General features: G+C 36.0%; 1 protein-coding gene across 1 annotated transcript in view; it reads right to left on the reverse strand.

The window, feature by feature from the left end:
* Window positions 1-17391, reverse strand: part of Cftr (CF transmembrane conductance regulator) — a gene marked incomplete at its 5' end in the record, with an annotated part of 143142 nt that overhangs the window by 11080 nt on the left and 114671 nt on the right. Inside the window, 2 exons of the mRNA XM_008837214.2 lie at window positions 6483-6638; window positions 12786-13034. Of these exons, the coding sequence (XP_008835436.1) occupies window positions 6483-6638; window positions 12786-13034 (405 nt within the window). The remainder of the gene's footprint in view (window positions 1-6482; window positions 6639-12785; window positions 13035-17391) is intronic.

The raw sequence follows: 17391 nt of genomic DNA on the forward strand, positions 1-17391 counted from the left end.
TGAAATTTTTGTTTCTAATGCTCACAGCTCCTTGAGCATAACACTACTTTGTATTCTATTGTAGACACAAGCTTTGTACAAGCTCAACAAATGTTATCAGAATGAATGAGTGGGCTGAGGTTAAGAACTGAAAATGCAAAATAATCAGAGTGGATGTTCATTTTCTTCCATTTTGAAGGTTAGCTTCTACAGCTGTTTTGTTTTGCCTCATAAAGGGATGTGTAGGGGGTATGGTTCTATAAAAAAATGAGCTAAAGGCTTACAATATTGGTCTTTTATGGTATTAACGTTTTTGTGAATTTCATATCCATGAATACAGCATTTACATAATTTTCACCCCTCCTTCCCCCCATCCAGCTCCACCTATCTTCTCCCCCAACTCCCTCTCAATATTTTAATTATTGTTTAATTAATTATTTTAATTATTGCTACATATATCATATGTGTGTATACCTACAGAGTCCCTTTCCTGATGCTAGTTTGTACATGTGCTTAGGGTTAGCTGATCCCTGGAGAAAACTGATTCTTTTTCAATCTTCTAGAAAATTATACTAACAATCCACTAAATCTTTGATGATTCTTTAGTTGCTTAAGAAATAGTGTGCCAAACTTTTTTCATAATAGTTAATAACATATAGCTTATTATATTTGACATTCTAATTTATTTTAAATGGATGTATAGTCATAATTATGAAGGAAGGAAGCTGCTTGAATTAGATATCCCAAAGTTTTACATTTGTGGATTTATCATCAATCAGAAATTTTGCAGGTCTTTTGTTCATCATTTATTGTCTAAAAAAAGGTAATGAACTATATATTCCAATTTTAAAGAAAAATTAACTAAACAAACTGGTTCAGTTAGAATTCAATCATATACAATCAATCAGACATTCCACTCCTGTAACACAAAGAGGATCTGGCACATGCTTACTTGCAGCGTGCCAGTAGATGTTTTACTTCTGTTTTCTAAACTGTTTGAAAGTCTCACAAACCCATCTGTTTAGCTGAAAGGTCTTTGGGGGTCAACGCAAGTCCTTTCTCTTCAATTTACAAAAAACAGTCAGGGTCTGTGAGGAGCTGCATGCTTCAGCCAACATGGCACGGTCAGATCTGTTTTGTACCAAAGAAATGCACCTGAAACTCTCAACACAGCGATCCTCTATTACTCTTTTAAGAAAGTGCTCACTAATAAGAAAGTTAGGGTAAGCAAATATTTGATGTTTATTTAATGTCATGTATGACATAAAGAGCAATTCTTGAGACTCTAGGCAGAATAAAGAGATCACCATTGTTCACCATATGACTAATCTCTTCCCTGAAGCTGACTCCTTCACTCCTCAACTCTGTGACAGCAGCTGTGCCTACACAGACTTCCCTGAGCCGGTCACAGGCACTATCCTTTAGTACAGGATATCAAAGGAAAACACAAAAGCAATTTGGCTTTTCTGCTCGCTGAGTTTAATATAATTAAATAAGCGGAGGAAATGATGATTCTTGAACACATAGTGCTGATTAATTTTGTCTCAGAAGGGAAAATATATATGACTATATACTTATACAGGTGTGTATACATGTAGATTATGAATAGTTCCCTCAAATTGTGGCCCAAATGCTTGTAAATATAGTTATTGAAACTCTTCTGGTAATTTATGCAGCATTTTCTGATAAACTAGATCTGTGTAATAAAAATCTACCCGGAATGAACTGTCACAATTCTCAGGTTGCATCAGCAAATGTTTAAAATTAATCAAACATCTCTCAACTAGGAAATCATGAATAAAATATTTCTGGTCAAAACTATTAACACTTTACAACAAATATAGACTAATTACTGTGTCTGTGATTTGTTTAAATATAAATATTGAATGCAAGATAGTTAAAGTAGTTTCCTGTAAGTTGCACTGTGCTTCAGAATGGTTTTATACTACAAATTTTTAATCATACACTTTTCAGAGATAGTATTCAAAATTCAAATTGTTTTTCCATGCTGGGTCTGATGGTGTGTGCCTTTGATCCTAGCACACAGAACGTAGAGGCAGACAGATCTCTGTGAGATCCAGGCCAACCTGGTCTAAATAGCAAGTTCCAGGCCAGCTGGGACTACAGGGAGACCTTGTCTCAAAAAGACCAAAGAAAATGTTTTCTGAATAAAAGCAAATCATCAAGAATTTCAAATATTAGGCTCAGGAATAGTCAAATTGTGTTGAATGTATAACCAGGCAAGTAATTTTTCTGTTTTCCACCGAATTCAGCACTTTATCCAACTCTCCTCCTCAGTTAAGTTCCAGCTCGTCCCATCATAGATAGTTTGGGGGTCCATCATCTGTAGACTGACATTTCACTGCGCCTTCACCGGGCCTTCATCACCCCAAGAGAGTTAGCTCCTTCCAACCGGACTAGGCCAGGACTTCTAATACTCTACAACCTGTGACTTCCTCTGACCCTTTGCCCCCAACTAATATTTTCTAATACCTGTCTTTTGTTTGTCCATAGTCTCCCTGCCTGTGATCCCATGTACTCAAACTTTCTAAACCCATAAATGATGCTTTATGGCAAGATGGGAAGGAGGAGTCTAAGTACTTTTCATTCACTCTCACCATAGCATAATTAATTGTTATCAGTACTATATCTATTTTACTGATAAGGAAACTAAGGCAAGGAGAAATAAATTACTTAAGATTACACAAATTAGAATCCAAATGCTCACAGAACTATTGTGTTGGATAGCTTTAGTTGTCAATTTGACACACCTGGGAAGAGGGAACCTCGATTGGGGAATTTCTTCTATTGGATTGGCCTTGTGGGCATGTCTGTGAGTCTTTTTTCTTTTTTCTTTTTTTGATTGTTGAGTGACATGGGAGGGTCTAGCTCACTGTGGCTGGTGCCACCTTTGAGCAGGTGGTCCTGGATTGTATCAGAAAACAGGCTGAGCAAAGACCAGAGGAGGAAGCTAATAAGGAGCATTCCTCAGTGATCAGTGCTTAAGTTCCTGCCCTGAGTGCCTGCTTGCCCTGGCTCCCCTCATAACGAACTCTGAAAGAAACCCTCACCTCCCCAGGTTGGTTTTGGTCATGGTGTTTATCACAGCAATAGAAGTAACTAGAACAACCATAATCCCTTGTAAGCAAGAGAGCAACATTAGCGGTTCAACACAAAACAATGTATATTGAATTCTTCTCCTTCAGGCTACTGTGTTACATGCCTTATAATATAAAGACAAATTTAAAAGAAAAAAATTATTTAGCATTTCTATTATATTTTTGTTATTCTTCTTCCAGTTTTGATCATTTTATGTATAAATCTTGAACTTTTAGCTAGAATATCTGCAGTTTTTACAGTGTTAAGTGTAAATTAAGCAAATATACAGATAATTTGCTAATAAATCAGATCATAAGCACTAGGATCAACTCATAAGCTTTCAGATCCTATCTGTTTCTGGACTGAGAAAGCAGAGGATCTGTGTTGGAACAAAATCCTTTGCAATTCAGAAAATTTGATTGTTGCTTTAAGCAGTTTCATTTGCGTGAACATGTAATGCAAGGAAAGAGATGAAAAGAAAAGCAGAGCAGGCGGGCAAAGCACACTGGTGCTCAGGACGCAGCGACAGCAGTCCTGAGGGCTCGACTTCCAGCACTGTCCAGAACTCCCTCACTAGGCTGGGTGTCCAACACTCCCTCACTCACCTAAACCTTGACCAATGACTGTGTTTAATTACCATATTTTAGCTTCTTATTTTGGTCATATTCTTTCTTCATCTCTGTCCAATGACAATGAGTATCATTTGGGGCTTATCATTAGAAGCCTGGAGCCTCGCTGTGACATTAATGATAAGTGCTGACTTCAATGGTTATATAACTAAAAAGTCAGTGATACTATAATTTTAAGACTGTAAGAGTTTAAAACTTTTATATGGTTAGTTAGCAAACTGAATGCTAAGAGTTGCATCACTAGTTTCATTGTTCATATCTGTAGCTACACGTTTTTGCCCTATCTGGTATCTTCCAGAACAAAAGAAGTCCCAATTCTGTTGGTGATGGGTGAATATGGAGTATTTCCATATCATAAAGAAAAAGAGCCAATGAGATCGCTCAGCTGATAAAAGTACTTGCCACACAAAGTTGGTGACCTGAGTTTAACCCCTAAATCCCATGGAAAAATGAAAAAAAACTGACACCTGAAATTAGTTCTCTGGCCTCCACAAGCACATCATGGCATGGATACACACATAAAATAATAGTAAATAAACATAATTTTTTTTCAAAAAGGCCTAGTTATTTACTCAAAAGTGCTTGTAACCTTTCAGATTTGTAACTGATGCTTTAAAGGGGGGGGGAAGGGTCCAAAGTTAAAGAACATTTTAATATCTTGGTACTCCAATTGTCTAAGTCAATGGGACTATGAATGTAAGCCTCTGTCTCTCTTACTGACCTTAAGACTCACAACATAGAACAGATGAAAGCAGACTCTCCCTTGGAATGTACACAATAGCCTGTCTTCTAGGATGGCACATTAATTGCTCTCTAGCTACAGGAATCATAAAAGAAAAAAACTGCCAGTACTTGCCAAGACTAATGGCATCTGTGGTTCCACAACTAACGTTTCAAGATCACTGTATGTGAGAGGGTTTTTCTCAAAGTGCCTGTTTCATGTGTCTGAAAACAAGTGTCCAATGGACCCAGAACTCTATGACAGCTCAAAGTCTGAGCGATCTTTAGAAGTACACCCCTGTTAGGTGTGAGGCAGAAAGGAAAAGATGAAAAGCTAACAAAATTAGCTCCCTTTGGGTATCAAGTTATCGTCCTTCTTTTGCTTTCTAAAGAACAAACTTTAAGAGAAAAAATAATCTGTAATTCTGAGCTTTCTAAGAAAAGTTAGGAAAAGCAAAGCATCTCTTAGTTTGGACATCAAGTACACAAGGACTTTGTCCTCTCTTTTGGACATTCATATAGCATTCACAAGCTGCCCCAGTAGAGGATACAGTCCCCCAGGCTGACAGATGCTCTTGTGATACTGGGAGAAGCAACCACACTGAAAGTATCAGTATCTCTGGAGGAATCTCTGAACATGTTTCTTCAGTAACTTATATAAACATGGAAGCCTAAAAGAGCAAAACTGAAATAGAGGCAAATTTGAAAATTCTCTTTAGCAGACAGGCAGAATAGGAATGTTTCCTCTACGTCTTACACATAAGTGGAACCAGGAGGGAAGCAAGTCATTTCAATGCATGACAGATACAATAAAGGACTGTCAGAGAAAGAGAAATGACCTTTTAGAGATTGGCGTTTTCTAATGGACAGATTTGTGTGAACAACAACAAACCCAAACCCTTCATTACTGTTATTTTAAAAGATTTTGGGTGAGCACTTCCCTGACAACCAGATTCCCTCTTCGGCATTTTTATTTTGCCTATGCTATCACCTCGGGATACTTGTGTTTCTAGTGTTCCTCCATCTTTAGATCATCTGACATTCTCTTTTCTCTTTCTGAGGAAAAATAGTGTTTCCAAAACTCCAGCCAAGATGAAGCTTCTGGCAAGTTGGCAAACTATACAAATGAAAGACATCAGCTTAGCAGTTACAATTCATAGAGCCTCACTGGTCGAAAGGACCACAATTTCTGCAAAGATAATTCATCAAGAAATACAAGCACATTCTTGGTCTAGATTTGCAGCGAGGCTACCTGGAGATGCTCCTGGCATTTTAATTTTGTGTTTAAAGTAGGGAAGAGTTTGAAAGAACTTTCTTAGTGGAATGGGTTCAATGTCTAGTAGAACAAAAGGATGAAATATAATTTTTAGAGCAGTGAAAATACTCATAGATAAAAGGGCAAATACCAGCAGAAATTCAGCAAATATCTTCTGGCTTTAGTCTCAGTAAGGCTATCTCTTGGTTTTCATTTAGATAAATTTAACAAGGATTGTTGTTATTTTTCTTAAATGTATGAAGTAAGCTGGTACAATAACATAAAGACTGGTACTAAGACAGTGAGATTACAGATTTTTGTGACCCAAATCAAAGACTGACATTGAAAAAAAAAAAAATTCACAGCTTATCTGACATGCTTCTTCTTATTCAAAATTCAAGACAATTGCTGAACTTTGTATTTTAAATTCCACTATCTCATGGATTCTAGTGTTTGTTATTTTGGGAACATCTTTTATGTGTATTGTCACAGCATTTATCAACCAGCTACAATGGCCAGCTTGGAGCTTGGACTACTAAAGCAGGAAAAAAAAAAAAAAAAACGAAGCTGGTGAGAACAGAAGCCCCAGTTGGGAAACGTATCAAAACCATAAACACACCAATAAACACACATTGCAGAGAATTACAACTTCAGGAACATTTTTTGCTCCATACGGCTTTAAAAAAATAGCAGGGCTCAAAGAATATACTTTTCAGAGTGATACAAATGTCTTGAGGCTGTTAAAGAATGGTAAAAGTATCATTTCTTTGTTGTTTTTCTGTCTACATTTTTGTGCTCACCTGTGGTATCACTCCAAAAGCTTTCCTCCATTCTTTTAAGGTTACTGAATTCCAAGAGATGCCATCAATTCGTATATCTCCTTTAGTGTTCAACAGGCACAAAAATGCTGACAGCAAAGTACTCTTTCCTGATCCAGTTCTTCCTAAGAGGCCCACCTAGAGCATAAAAGCAATGAAATTACCCTCAAAACATACAGATATTATACTGCAAATGTTGATTAGTACTGTACTTCAATAAAAAAAATGGAATCTGTTTTTTGTCACCAGGGGAAAATTTTTCCTTATTCATTCAAACCTTTCACACATTTGCAATTACTGATACAAGGAAGAATAACTTGGAAAAAATCAGAAACTGCCCATGAGAAACTGAATATCTAATGCTGGATGCACTTACCACTGACCTTCACTAATGACAAAAAGGTTGAAAAGGCCCATTTGCAATAAGGAAAAAGATAAAATGTCTCAATACACATCAGCTCTAAGGATGGACTCAAACCAGATGCAGGGGCCTAAAGTCTGATCCATTTTCAAGCATGGATACAAACTTGATAATTCACCTAAAATAGGCCTAACATTTAGTTACTGCCCCAGATTGGGGATATAGCTCAGTGGTGGTGAAATTGTCTAGCATGCATAGGAAAGTCCTGGGTTTGATCCCTAGCACTGCGGCGGGGGGGGGGGGGGGGGGGGCAGAGTTTACCACTAAGAAATGAAGCAAGTGACAAGGTCATAAACATGGCAAGAAAGTAAGAATACATTAGGGAGGCGTATATTCCTATAGAATGCAGGTTGATCCCAGGTTTCACCATTCTTAAGCAGCTAAGCTCAATGGTAGTGTTCGAATTCTAACATCTGATCTTATTGGCAAAAAGGGCATTTCAAGAAGCAAAAATGATATTAAGGAAAAGAAAAACTTTATTGTTATCTAAAGACCAAGACTCTAAAAGCAGAGTGTAGGGATGAAGCTGCCCCTTACTGCATGGGGAAATCAGTGTTCCAGGTGGGCTCTAGACATCAACTCTGTGTTCTGACATTTACTCACATCCCAATTCTTGAGAAAGGTGCTATGGGTGCAGTGGAATACTCCTGCAATCATTAACTGATCACAGAGTAAACTGCTTGACATCTACAGCACTGCAGAAGTGTTTCATCCTGTTTACATCATCCCTTTTATTTTTTAAACTGCATTTAGCCTCTTTGGAGAACAAATGGTCTTCTAGAAAAGTATTTTTCATATGTATGTGAAGGACTGGTCTTATTTTAAAAATTTTAATCCACTGCAAGTAACTACTTTAAATATACAGTAAAAATGAATTTCTAAATATTTGAAAATGCTATACCTATTTTATCATAGACTAGTATTAGATTGGGGACCCAAACCACTGTATGGACCACAATAAATATTTTACACTTTATGTACCATTAAAATAACAATAACAGTAATTTACTGGATGCTTATTAGGAACTTGGTAATAATCTAGGTCTTTGAGATAGGCTGGTAAAGAAGAGTGGAAATAATAATCATCTTTCTAGCAATCCTTAAGCCTCACAAGGTAATCATTATAAACCTTCATTTTCTGAGAAAACTTGATCAAGAAAAGGTTATGCAGAAGAAGTTAGTAGTTATTTTGTTTTCTCTATTTCTTGTGTTTACCCAAAAAATAAAATTCATGGTGAGTTTACACAAAATGCTCAATCAATACTTACTTGGATTGGCTAAATGACAGTCAGATTGGAGGATGGAAAGATAGGAAGATAGATGAATGGAAAGATGGATGGATAGATGAACAACTGGTTTAAACAAGGTGCTCAATAAGTACTTATTTGGATTGATTGAGAAATAGATAGATGAGCAAGTGAATGAACATATGTATTTAACTGAACTTACAAATAATAATTTTAGCTAATTTTGGTCAAATACTAGATCTACTCTTAATTTTTAAATCTTATGGAGTTATATATGCACATTTCCATTTGTGCATTAGCCCATGTTACACACATACATATTCACCATATATCATAATTTTTAAAACATCACAGTTTAAATAAACAATAATAAATAAAGCTTTAAAGAAACAATAAAAATGTATCAGTACAGGTGAGGTACAGGAGAAGAGAAATAAGTGAAATACAAGAGATGAAAGTTATTCTCCCTAACTTTATATCAAGAATATTTGGTAAAAACTGCCCTGAAGTCTTACACTGGGCATGGTGGTACATGCCTTTAATTCTAGCCCTTGGGAGCCAAAGGCAGGCAGATCTCTGTGAGTTCAAGGCCAGCCTGGTCCACATAGTGACTTTCAGGCATGCTGGGACTAAAGAGACTCTGTCAAAAACAAAAATTTTAAAAAGTGCCCCAAAATCTAAATTCCTGTGTTAGTAGTCAGGGTTTTAAAAGTGGGATAAATAACTACATTGCATTTCTCCAGAAGGAAATACTGAAATTTTTAGAAAATTTGGTTCTTACATTAGGATAACACTGAATTAAGAGTCAATTATTAAATATTTTCTTTAGCTTTAAAGCCTTAGCAACTGCTCTGGTTTCCTCATATCAAACTGCTAGCAATGCATTATGTTTCACAAATGTTTCAACAGCAAGGAATCTGGTTTATACCCTAACAAAATTGTCTTGTTGAGATAATTGACATATCATAACTATATTCTGGCATTTGTAAAGAGTACTTCCTGTGATTAAGCTTTTAAACATATCCAGAGTTTAAGTCTATTTTTCTAGAAACTTCAATGCACCTCATCTCTGCAAATTTTGGATCAAGAGAAATCAAACTATTATGTGGAGAATTAAGAAGCACTGAGTTTGGTGCTAGCTGTAACTGAATTGGATTGTGAATAGAGCAGCAGCAATGCATTCCACATAGAGTGTTCCTTGTCATTTTGGCACCACCACTGATGGAGAGCCACTGTAACTGTATTTCATCTCTTTGTGGTCTCCAGCAAGTCAAATGAAACGTAGATTCACCAGGTGATTACAAAGGAGCCTATATGCTTGATCTTCTGTTTATTATTAATAAGACCTATGAGATACTCAAATTATTAAAAATTCAGCTACCTCACAGCAAATTTTATCAAGACAGAGTGGAGTGAGTGAGTGAGTGTGTGTGTGTGTGTGTGTGTGTGTGTGTGTGTTTAACAATTCAAACAAGATTTTAAATGCATTTCTTGATGTGATGAGAACTCTGATGTTCTTAAGAATCATTTCTGGCTGTGCAGTACTTTAAATAGACAGTGAATGGAGAAAACAACTAAAAATCACCAAAAGAATAGATCCTGAATGATAATGAAATATAAAATTACAAGACTGTCCATTACTGTAAGCAATGTGCTATCTGAAGAATTTAATATATACAAATTTATCATGATGGACTTAACTTAAAATTAAAGCCCTGGCTACATTTTAAGGGAGTAAAAGAGGAGAGGGTGGAGACACTCTGTCTTGGAAGAGAGGGAAGATGAAGGGGGGGGACAGGAGTGACTGCGATCGCAATTGAGAGTCTAGTTCAGGAAAGTGATCTGGCTGTTAAAATTTATACAGAAAATCAAATGCTTTTTAAGGAAATGTTTTTAAGGTTCAAAAGGAAAATAGATTTTTGTGCTTGTGTTGCTGAGCATTGAACCCAGGGCTTCAGTGTTCAAGGCGAGCAGGCTACCACCTGAACTGTACATCCAGCCCCAGAATAGGTTTTTAAGAAAAAAAAATGTGAAATGGTTGTTATGCTCCTCAAGCATTAAAACAAAAGTTTTGAAGAATAGGTTCAGTGAAATATTTGAGTAAAAGCAAATAAAATAGGATATTTCCCCTAAAGCAATTTAGGATAAAACAGGAACCAGAATTAGACTCAGATTTAGAAAACACTGGGATTTATAGACTGGGGATATGAAACAGCTATGATTAATGTCATACGACTTTAATGGAAAAAGCAGTCAGCATACAAATAAATGGATAAAATAAACAGAAAATGGAAATTCTAAGACAGAATGAAAAGAATTTCAGAGATACAGTAACAAAAATACTTTAACAAAATGAAGGATGCCTTTGATGAGCAATTAGTAGATCAGATTTGTCTTGGAAAAGAAACCCTGAGCTTGAGGATGTGCCAATAAAAACTACCAACAGTGAAAACGCCTGGGGGTGGGGGAGAGAAGAAAACATCCAAGAACCAGGACACAGTTACAAAATGTGTGCTTGAATGTAATGAAATACCACAAAGAGAAGGAAGGAAAGAGGCAGAAAAAAAGGAAGAAGGACGGAAGGAGGAAGGAAGAAAGAAGTAGAGAAAAAGGCAGGAAGGGAGGAAATATTTCAAACAGTAATAACTGAGAATTTCCCCCAATTAGTGTCATATACCACAACACATATACAGAGAAAACCTAGCAGAATAGTGCTTCCAGCAAAAATCTATACCATAGAATATCATACTTAAACTACAAAAAAGGAAAGAAAAATCTACTGAAGGAAGCTCCGAAGGAAAAAAATATATATACAAAAAATTAAGAACTGGGACCTTCTCAGAAGTTCCAACGTCTTGGAAGCCATGAAAGCAAGAAAGGAGTGAAGTGAAAGAAGAGAGACGAAATGCCACCAAACTAGAGTTAAGTGCTTGTACCTTGTGAAATTGTCTTTCAAAAGTGAAGGTAAAATAAGAAATTATCGAACATAAATAGAGGCAGTGTGTTTAGACGTATCTTGAAAGATATGTTAAGAGAAATTCTTCAGAGAGAAAGAAAACAGAAATTCAGCTCTACAATGGATTAGAAATTTGTATCTAAATTGCTCACAGCACACAGGGGGCAGAAGCAGGCTGATCTCAGTGATCAGAGATCAAAGCCAGCCTCTACTACATAGCAAGTTCCAGGCCACCTGGGGCTACAGGAAGACCCTGTCTCAAGAAATCCAAAATCAAACCAAAGCAAAACAAAAATTTGACTTGACCTTCATATAAAAAAGAAGAGTAGGAACTAATTGATAGCTGCTGGGAGAGGGAGTCAGTTTCCAAGACTGTGATGCCTGGTAATTTGATCCGACTCCAAGGAAAGGACTCACACCCAAGAGCATTTTGGGAACACAAACTAGACTTGATAGACCTTAAAAATATAAGAAAGAACATGAAGTTAGGGGGATAGTAGGGTGGGGATAGAGTGAGTGAAGGGGTTTGAATATGGTCAAAATACATGACATAAAATTCTTAATCAAAAGTATTTTTTAAAAGAGTAACAGAATAGAGTGAAGACAACATGAAAACTAACTTTTCTAATCTTTTAAAATTTTATTTATTTATTTTATTATTTATTTTTATTTTATATGTATGAGTGTTTTGCCTTCATGGATGCAAATATACAAAGTACATGCAATGCCCACAGGGGTAGAACAGGGTGTTGGATTGTCTGAAACTGGAGTTACAAATGGTTGTTAGCTACCATGCAGGTGCTGGGAAATAAACCCGAGTCTTCTGAAAGAGCAACCAGTGTTCTTAACTGCCAAGTGCTCTCAGAGCCCCACTTTTTGTATTCTTAATTGGCCTAACAGAAAAGTTTGCTTAAAAATAACTTTTAGCAACATGTATTTGCTTATATATGATATATAAATACATTTAAAAAATCATAGGAATAATAGAAAACACAGGATGGTAAAACTGGGACCATTTGCTACTATAAGGTACTGGTACTACATATATAAATATATATATATATTCACCACACACATATGCATACACTATATATATATATATATATATATATTTAACTTAAAGAACAAGAAATTGAGAAGGAGTCAGGGGACATGGGAGGAGTTCAAAGGGAACTGGGAGGGATGGAAATAATGCAAAGATAGTATTTATGTATGAAATTCTCAAAAATAAAAATGTAATTTTAAAAATCTATTTAGAGTTAAATTCTCATATAAATTAATAGTGTGTAAAGTTACAACACATGAAGGCAAACCATTTCCCAAGGGTTTCCACCATAACTATCAAGCTACTTGTTGCTACTGTTTTTACCGGAGTGTATTTTAGCATATGTTATATTTAATGGCTTCTGTGGTTGGTAAATCTTTACATATTTTGAAAGAACAGTCATATTTTTAAAAAATTTACTGTAAAGATTCCAGATCCTGAAAATTACCTTTCATATCAAACATAAGGACTTCCTACTGTAACACCTTGAGCTATGTATGTGCAATACTGATCCTGCTCTGTAAGTATGCTGCAAATCGGTTTTACTACCATACTGCATTTCTACTAGGACTCACTGGGCATAGGTCTAACAGAGCAGGTAATGTTGAAATCTCACCCTCTGACCAGGATTTATAGAGAAAGAGACGTTCTCTAAAACAGCATTCCCACTATCGCCATATCTCACGATGAGGTCTTTAACAACCATTTCGCCCCCTGAAGGCCAGTTATTTTTCTTCACACAATGATTCTCCCAAATTTCAACTTCAAATGAGTCTTCATTCCCCAGTTCTTTCATTGCCGTGGTACCCTCACATCCTTCTTTTGGAATGTCAATAAACTTAAAGACTCTGCTCACAGATCGCATCTGAAATGAAAATAACAGTATTTTATTTTTGTTTGAGAACTGCAGACAGTAACATAATTAGTTTAACATTTCCTAAAAAATACCTTGTAAGTTGTAATGTAAGCTACCTGTCATTTGGTTATTTGTGAGATTTTTAAATGAACTAACAGGAAGCAATCAGATATAATTAAAAGCTTAACCAGAGAATCAACTAAGACATAAATGGGCTCTGTAGAAACCTGTCTGTTTTTTTGAAGACTTAATTCTCAGTTACACAATCCATATATAAATAACCAAAGTGTTCTCAAGGTTATAGATGATGTCAAAGAGAAATATTTTGCCTCCTATAAGTGGTACTGCACAACACTATATAATCAGCATGTTATAATAAATTGTACCATACTTCAACAACATTGCTGAAAGTGCTGTCCTTCTCTCTAATTTCTTTAACAAATACCTACAGTTCTACAAGTCATCTGGTTGGTGAGTAGACTCTTGATGCTTAGTCAATTTTAAATAACTCTACAATGTTCAAATTTAAGGCACTGCATAGATATGAAATTAAAATTAAAACTTTGTACTTTTACATTACTTAAATGTCAATTTCCATTCCTTGGTGGAATGTGACTGAATACAAAGGTAATATTTGAAACTAAATATGAATGTGTCATAATATGCATGTATGGCTTTTTCTTCCAGATATAATGTGATGATCTCATCATCATCTTGGAGTAGAGATAGCCTTGGTCTGGTAGTCACAGCAGCAAAATAAGCAGAATAATACATTGACAGCTATGTTTGTGGTGATGGTAATGGAGCTTTTGACAACTCTTAGTAGGAAGGAGGTAAGTGTCATGAACCATCACCTGGGATTCTGGTAGTCATTACTCTCTTTGGTCGTCCTCCCCCTACAGCCAAGCTGTAAGTGATCTTGGGAGATCCTAGAGTACACAGGAAGAGTGGACCTGCAAGGTTAACTGAAGCTGGACCCATGGGCAGCTTCCATGAGGCTGTCATCCAGGAAAGGGGTACCAATTTGTGGTGATGCAAGTGTTTTGGGTTCACTCACAATCTGTAAGTAACTCATCACCCACATTCCTATAATTGAGGCCAATAAATTCATTGATTCACCAAGCTGGACATTGATGAAATCCTTACTTTGTCATCAGGGGTGAAAAGATGCTTGTTCATATTTTCTTAGGAAAAGGTAATATAATGACCTGATTTATAAATCTCTTGATATAATCTTTAATAAAGTATTTAATATGCACAGAAACAAAGGAGTTCAGCTCTTTTTAAAGGGTGGTTAAGTCAAATTGTTAACCAAAATACCTTTCTAAGTAATTATGATTAATTAGAATTTAGAATACTTTAAAATAGACTAGCATGTCATAGGAGCCTGGTATATGTTTTAAAAATTAATAAATGAGTGGATGAATATGTGAATGAGTAATTATATAGAATAAACCATTTTTATCCTGCTATTCAGCTCCTCTTTGCCAGATGATAACAACTTATAAGACAAAGTTTTACTTTAAAAAATCTTAATAGTAATTGCTGATTTTTACTTCATTTGGCCAAGAACTTAACTAATCTTACGATACTAGTTCTTGTCATCTCATTTGTTGCTAAGAGTTATAATTTAGAAAAATTGTTTTTATTAAAAAGATAGAAATTCATTTAGAGTATTTGCTTCTATTATTCCTGTGTGTCATTATCAAGTGTTAAAATTGAGAAATTGTATGGAATAAAGCAGGTTTATATGATAAAGTTCATCTGAACAATTCTAGGTTCAATGTCTATTTTCACATGCTACTACTTAATGCTGTTCATTAAGTTCTTTCTTCTCTTCTGTACATCAGTTTTCTTCATCATGAAAGTCTCTTCAAATAACCTCCAATAATCAATTCAAGTTCAAGAAGATAATCCTTTTAGGTTAAAACTGTTGTTAATGAGAATGAGGAGGGTCAAAACACCACACCCATCGAAAATAACTCCAAATGGAATGAAATGGATTGTTTCCTATGCAGTATTTTAAATTCTGGATTACGAGTGAACTTCAGAGCTTGTTAAACCCAATTCAGTAATTCTTGATCATGGTGTCTCCCCTGCCAAGTATGTATTCAGTAATTCTTGATTCCTTGTCTAAATTAAATAATTATTTTTGTTTTACTGTCATTAACCTTCAATGAGAGATGGTAATCTATATAAGGTCTAGAAGATAAATTAGAACCAATTAACCTGGACATCTAACTGTCAGAGTAGTTGCTCTAATGCATCTTAACCATCCCATTGTATTTATCCTGCATAAAACAGCACCTCTGTTGGGGGATAGAGATGGCCCAGCCATTAAGATCACTTGCTCCTCTTGCAGAGGACCTGGGTTCAGTTCCCAGCACACTCCAGGCACAAGGCAAACACATGGTGTACCTACACACATGCAGGCTAACACTCCTACACATAAAATAAAACTACATCTTAATAAAAAGGAATAGTATCTCTCAAAGTGATTTAAGGAAATATAGTGGGCCAATGATATGGTTCAGCCAGTAAATGCACTTGACATCTAGCCCAGTGACCTGATTTCAATCCCAGGATCCACATGGTGAAAGGAAAGAACTGACTCTTGCAAGCTACTCTCTGACCTACACACAAACACACACACACACACACACACACACACACACAAACACACACACTATATGTTTGTGCGCACTCCTACATACACATGAAAACCCACCCCACACATAGATTAAATTTTAAGTAATTTTAAAGAACTAAAGAAATATAAAAAGTATGTTAAATTTATAAAACAGGGACTGCTATTTCTTTACATAAATTCTGTTAAGAATTTAAACCAATATTTATCAGGTGCTTTAATATATCATGAAAGATGCACTATAACAAAATCCTTAACTTTCCCAATCACTAAAATATTTAAATATTTCTACCTAAGGTATTCAAAATTACAAAAAATAAGGAATATCAAAATTATTTTGGTAGCACTGAAAATTAATACACATCTTTTTCTGTCAAAGCAGTATAAGTTATATTCTTCATCAGTGACAATCACCAATGAGGGGGAATTCAGAACTTCTAAAATCAAATGTGCAAAATAGAACATAGCTATCAAATTTAGAAACTTTGTAACCTATGTCTTACAGTCTATAATTGCTTACAGTGTCCCCCCAAACTGACTATTAGAGCCATTCCCAGCCTGGATAAATATTCCTGGACCAAGAACATACTATTTCTTAACAATGAGCACTCATCCATAGCACATGAGCAGGCAGACTTTCATTCCATTCAATGACTCAAGACATGAGTGCAGAGGCTTGCATCACAGCCAGCTTTGCAGCCACTGAAACACCATTACAGAATAGTTATTAACCAATTCCTTGAACCACAGGGGCTGTTATCCAGTTCATTGCCTCTGGAAGGAGAAGTCACATAAGAACCAAAAACATGAAGTAAATTCTGTTCCTCAGGTTCCAAAAACTGACTTTTCAAAGTCAAAACATAATGACACCAGCATTTTTCAGTCATATGAACATTGGCTTTTAAGCTTCAAAGACCAAGGCCCAAGTCAGGCTTATAACTAGTCATACCTCCAGGGAAACTTAGCTAAGGAGGATCATTTGAGGTCAGGTGTCATCCTGGACAACACAGCATGACTCCTCCATCTCTTAATTTTTTGTCATTTATTATTTTTATTTTATGTGTATGAGTATGGCCTGCATGTATGTGAGTGTACCCATGACATGCAATGCCTGTGGAGGTCAGAAGAAGGCATCAGATCCCCTGGAACTGGAGTTATGAACAGTTGTTAGCTGCCATGCGGGTGCTAGGAACCAAACCCTGGTCCTCTGCAAGAGCATCCAATGCTCTTAACCACTGAGCCATCTCTCCAGCCTCCATGACTCCATCTCTTAAAAATGTTAAAAGTCCCTAGCCTGAAACACTAAAGACATAGTGTTTTTACAAAACATGGTGGCCCTAAATCAACTTAGCATAGCTGACTCTCCTCTTACCACAATTTGAGTCAAAAAAGGAGTCATGTCTTACAATCGAACTTCAGTTTTAGTCTAAGACAATCTAGTAACTTCACAACCCAGGAAGATTGTGCCTCATTTCCAATGTGAAATCCAGAGAAAAAGCATAGAGAAGCCATAGAGAAGCTTCTAGTGCCGCCCATGTAAAAGCACAGATCGTCTGATACAGTCAGATTCCCCAGTATTTCTAGAGTTATGCTCAGGAGAAGCCAAATTTGATCTTTTGATGTATCAAGAAAGAAATTAAGAAAATGTTCAAAAAAAGCAAAGTCAAAGTTAGAACAAGGATAAAGGCTCCTGGTCAGCTGTTCTAGATAAGATGGGAA

Source organism: Nannospalax galili, unplaced genomic scaffold, assembly GCF_000622305.1.
Source record: "Nannospalax galili isolate Female #2095 unplaced genomic scaffold, S.galili_v1.0 scaffold171, whole genome shotgun sequence".
Lineage (NCBI taxonomy): Eukaryota > Metazoa > Chordata > Mammalia > Rodentia > Spalacidae > Nannospalax > Nannospalax galili.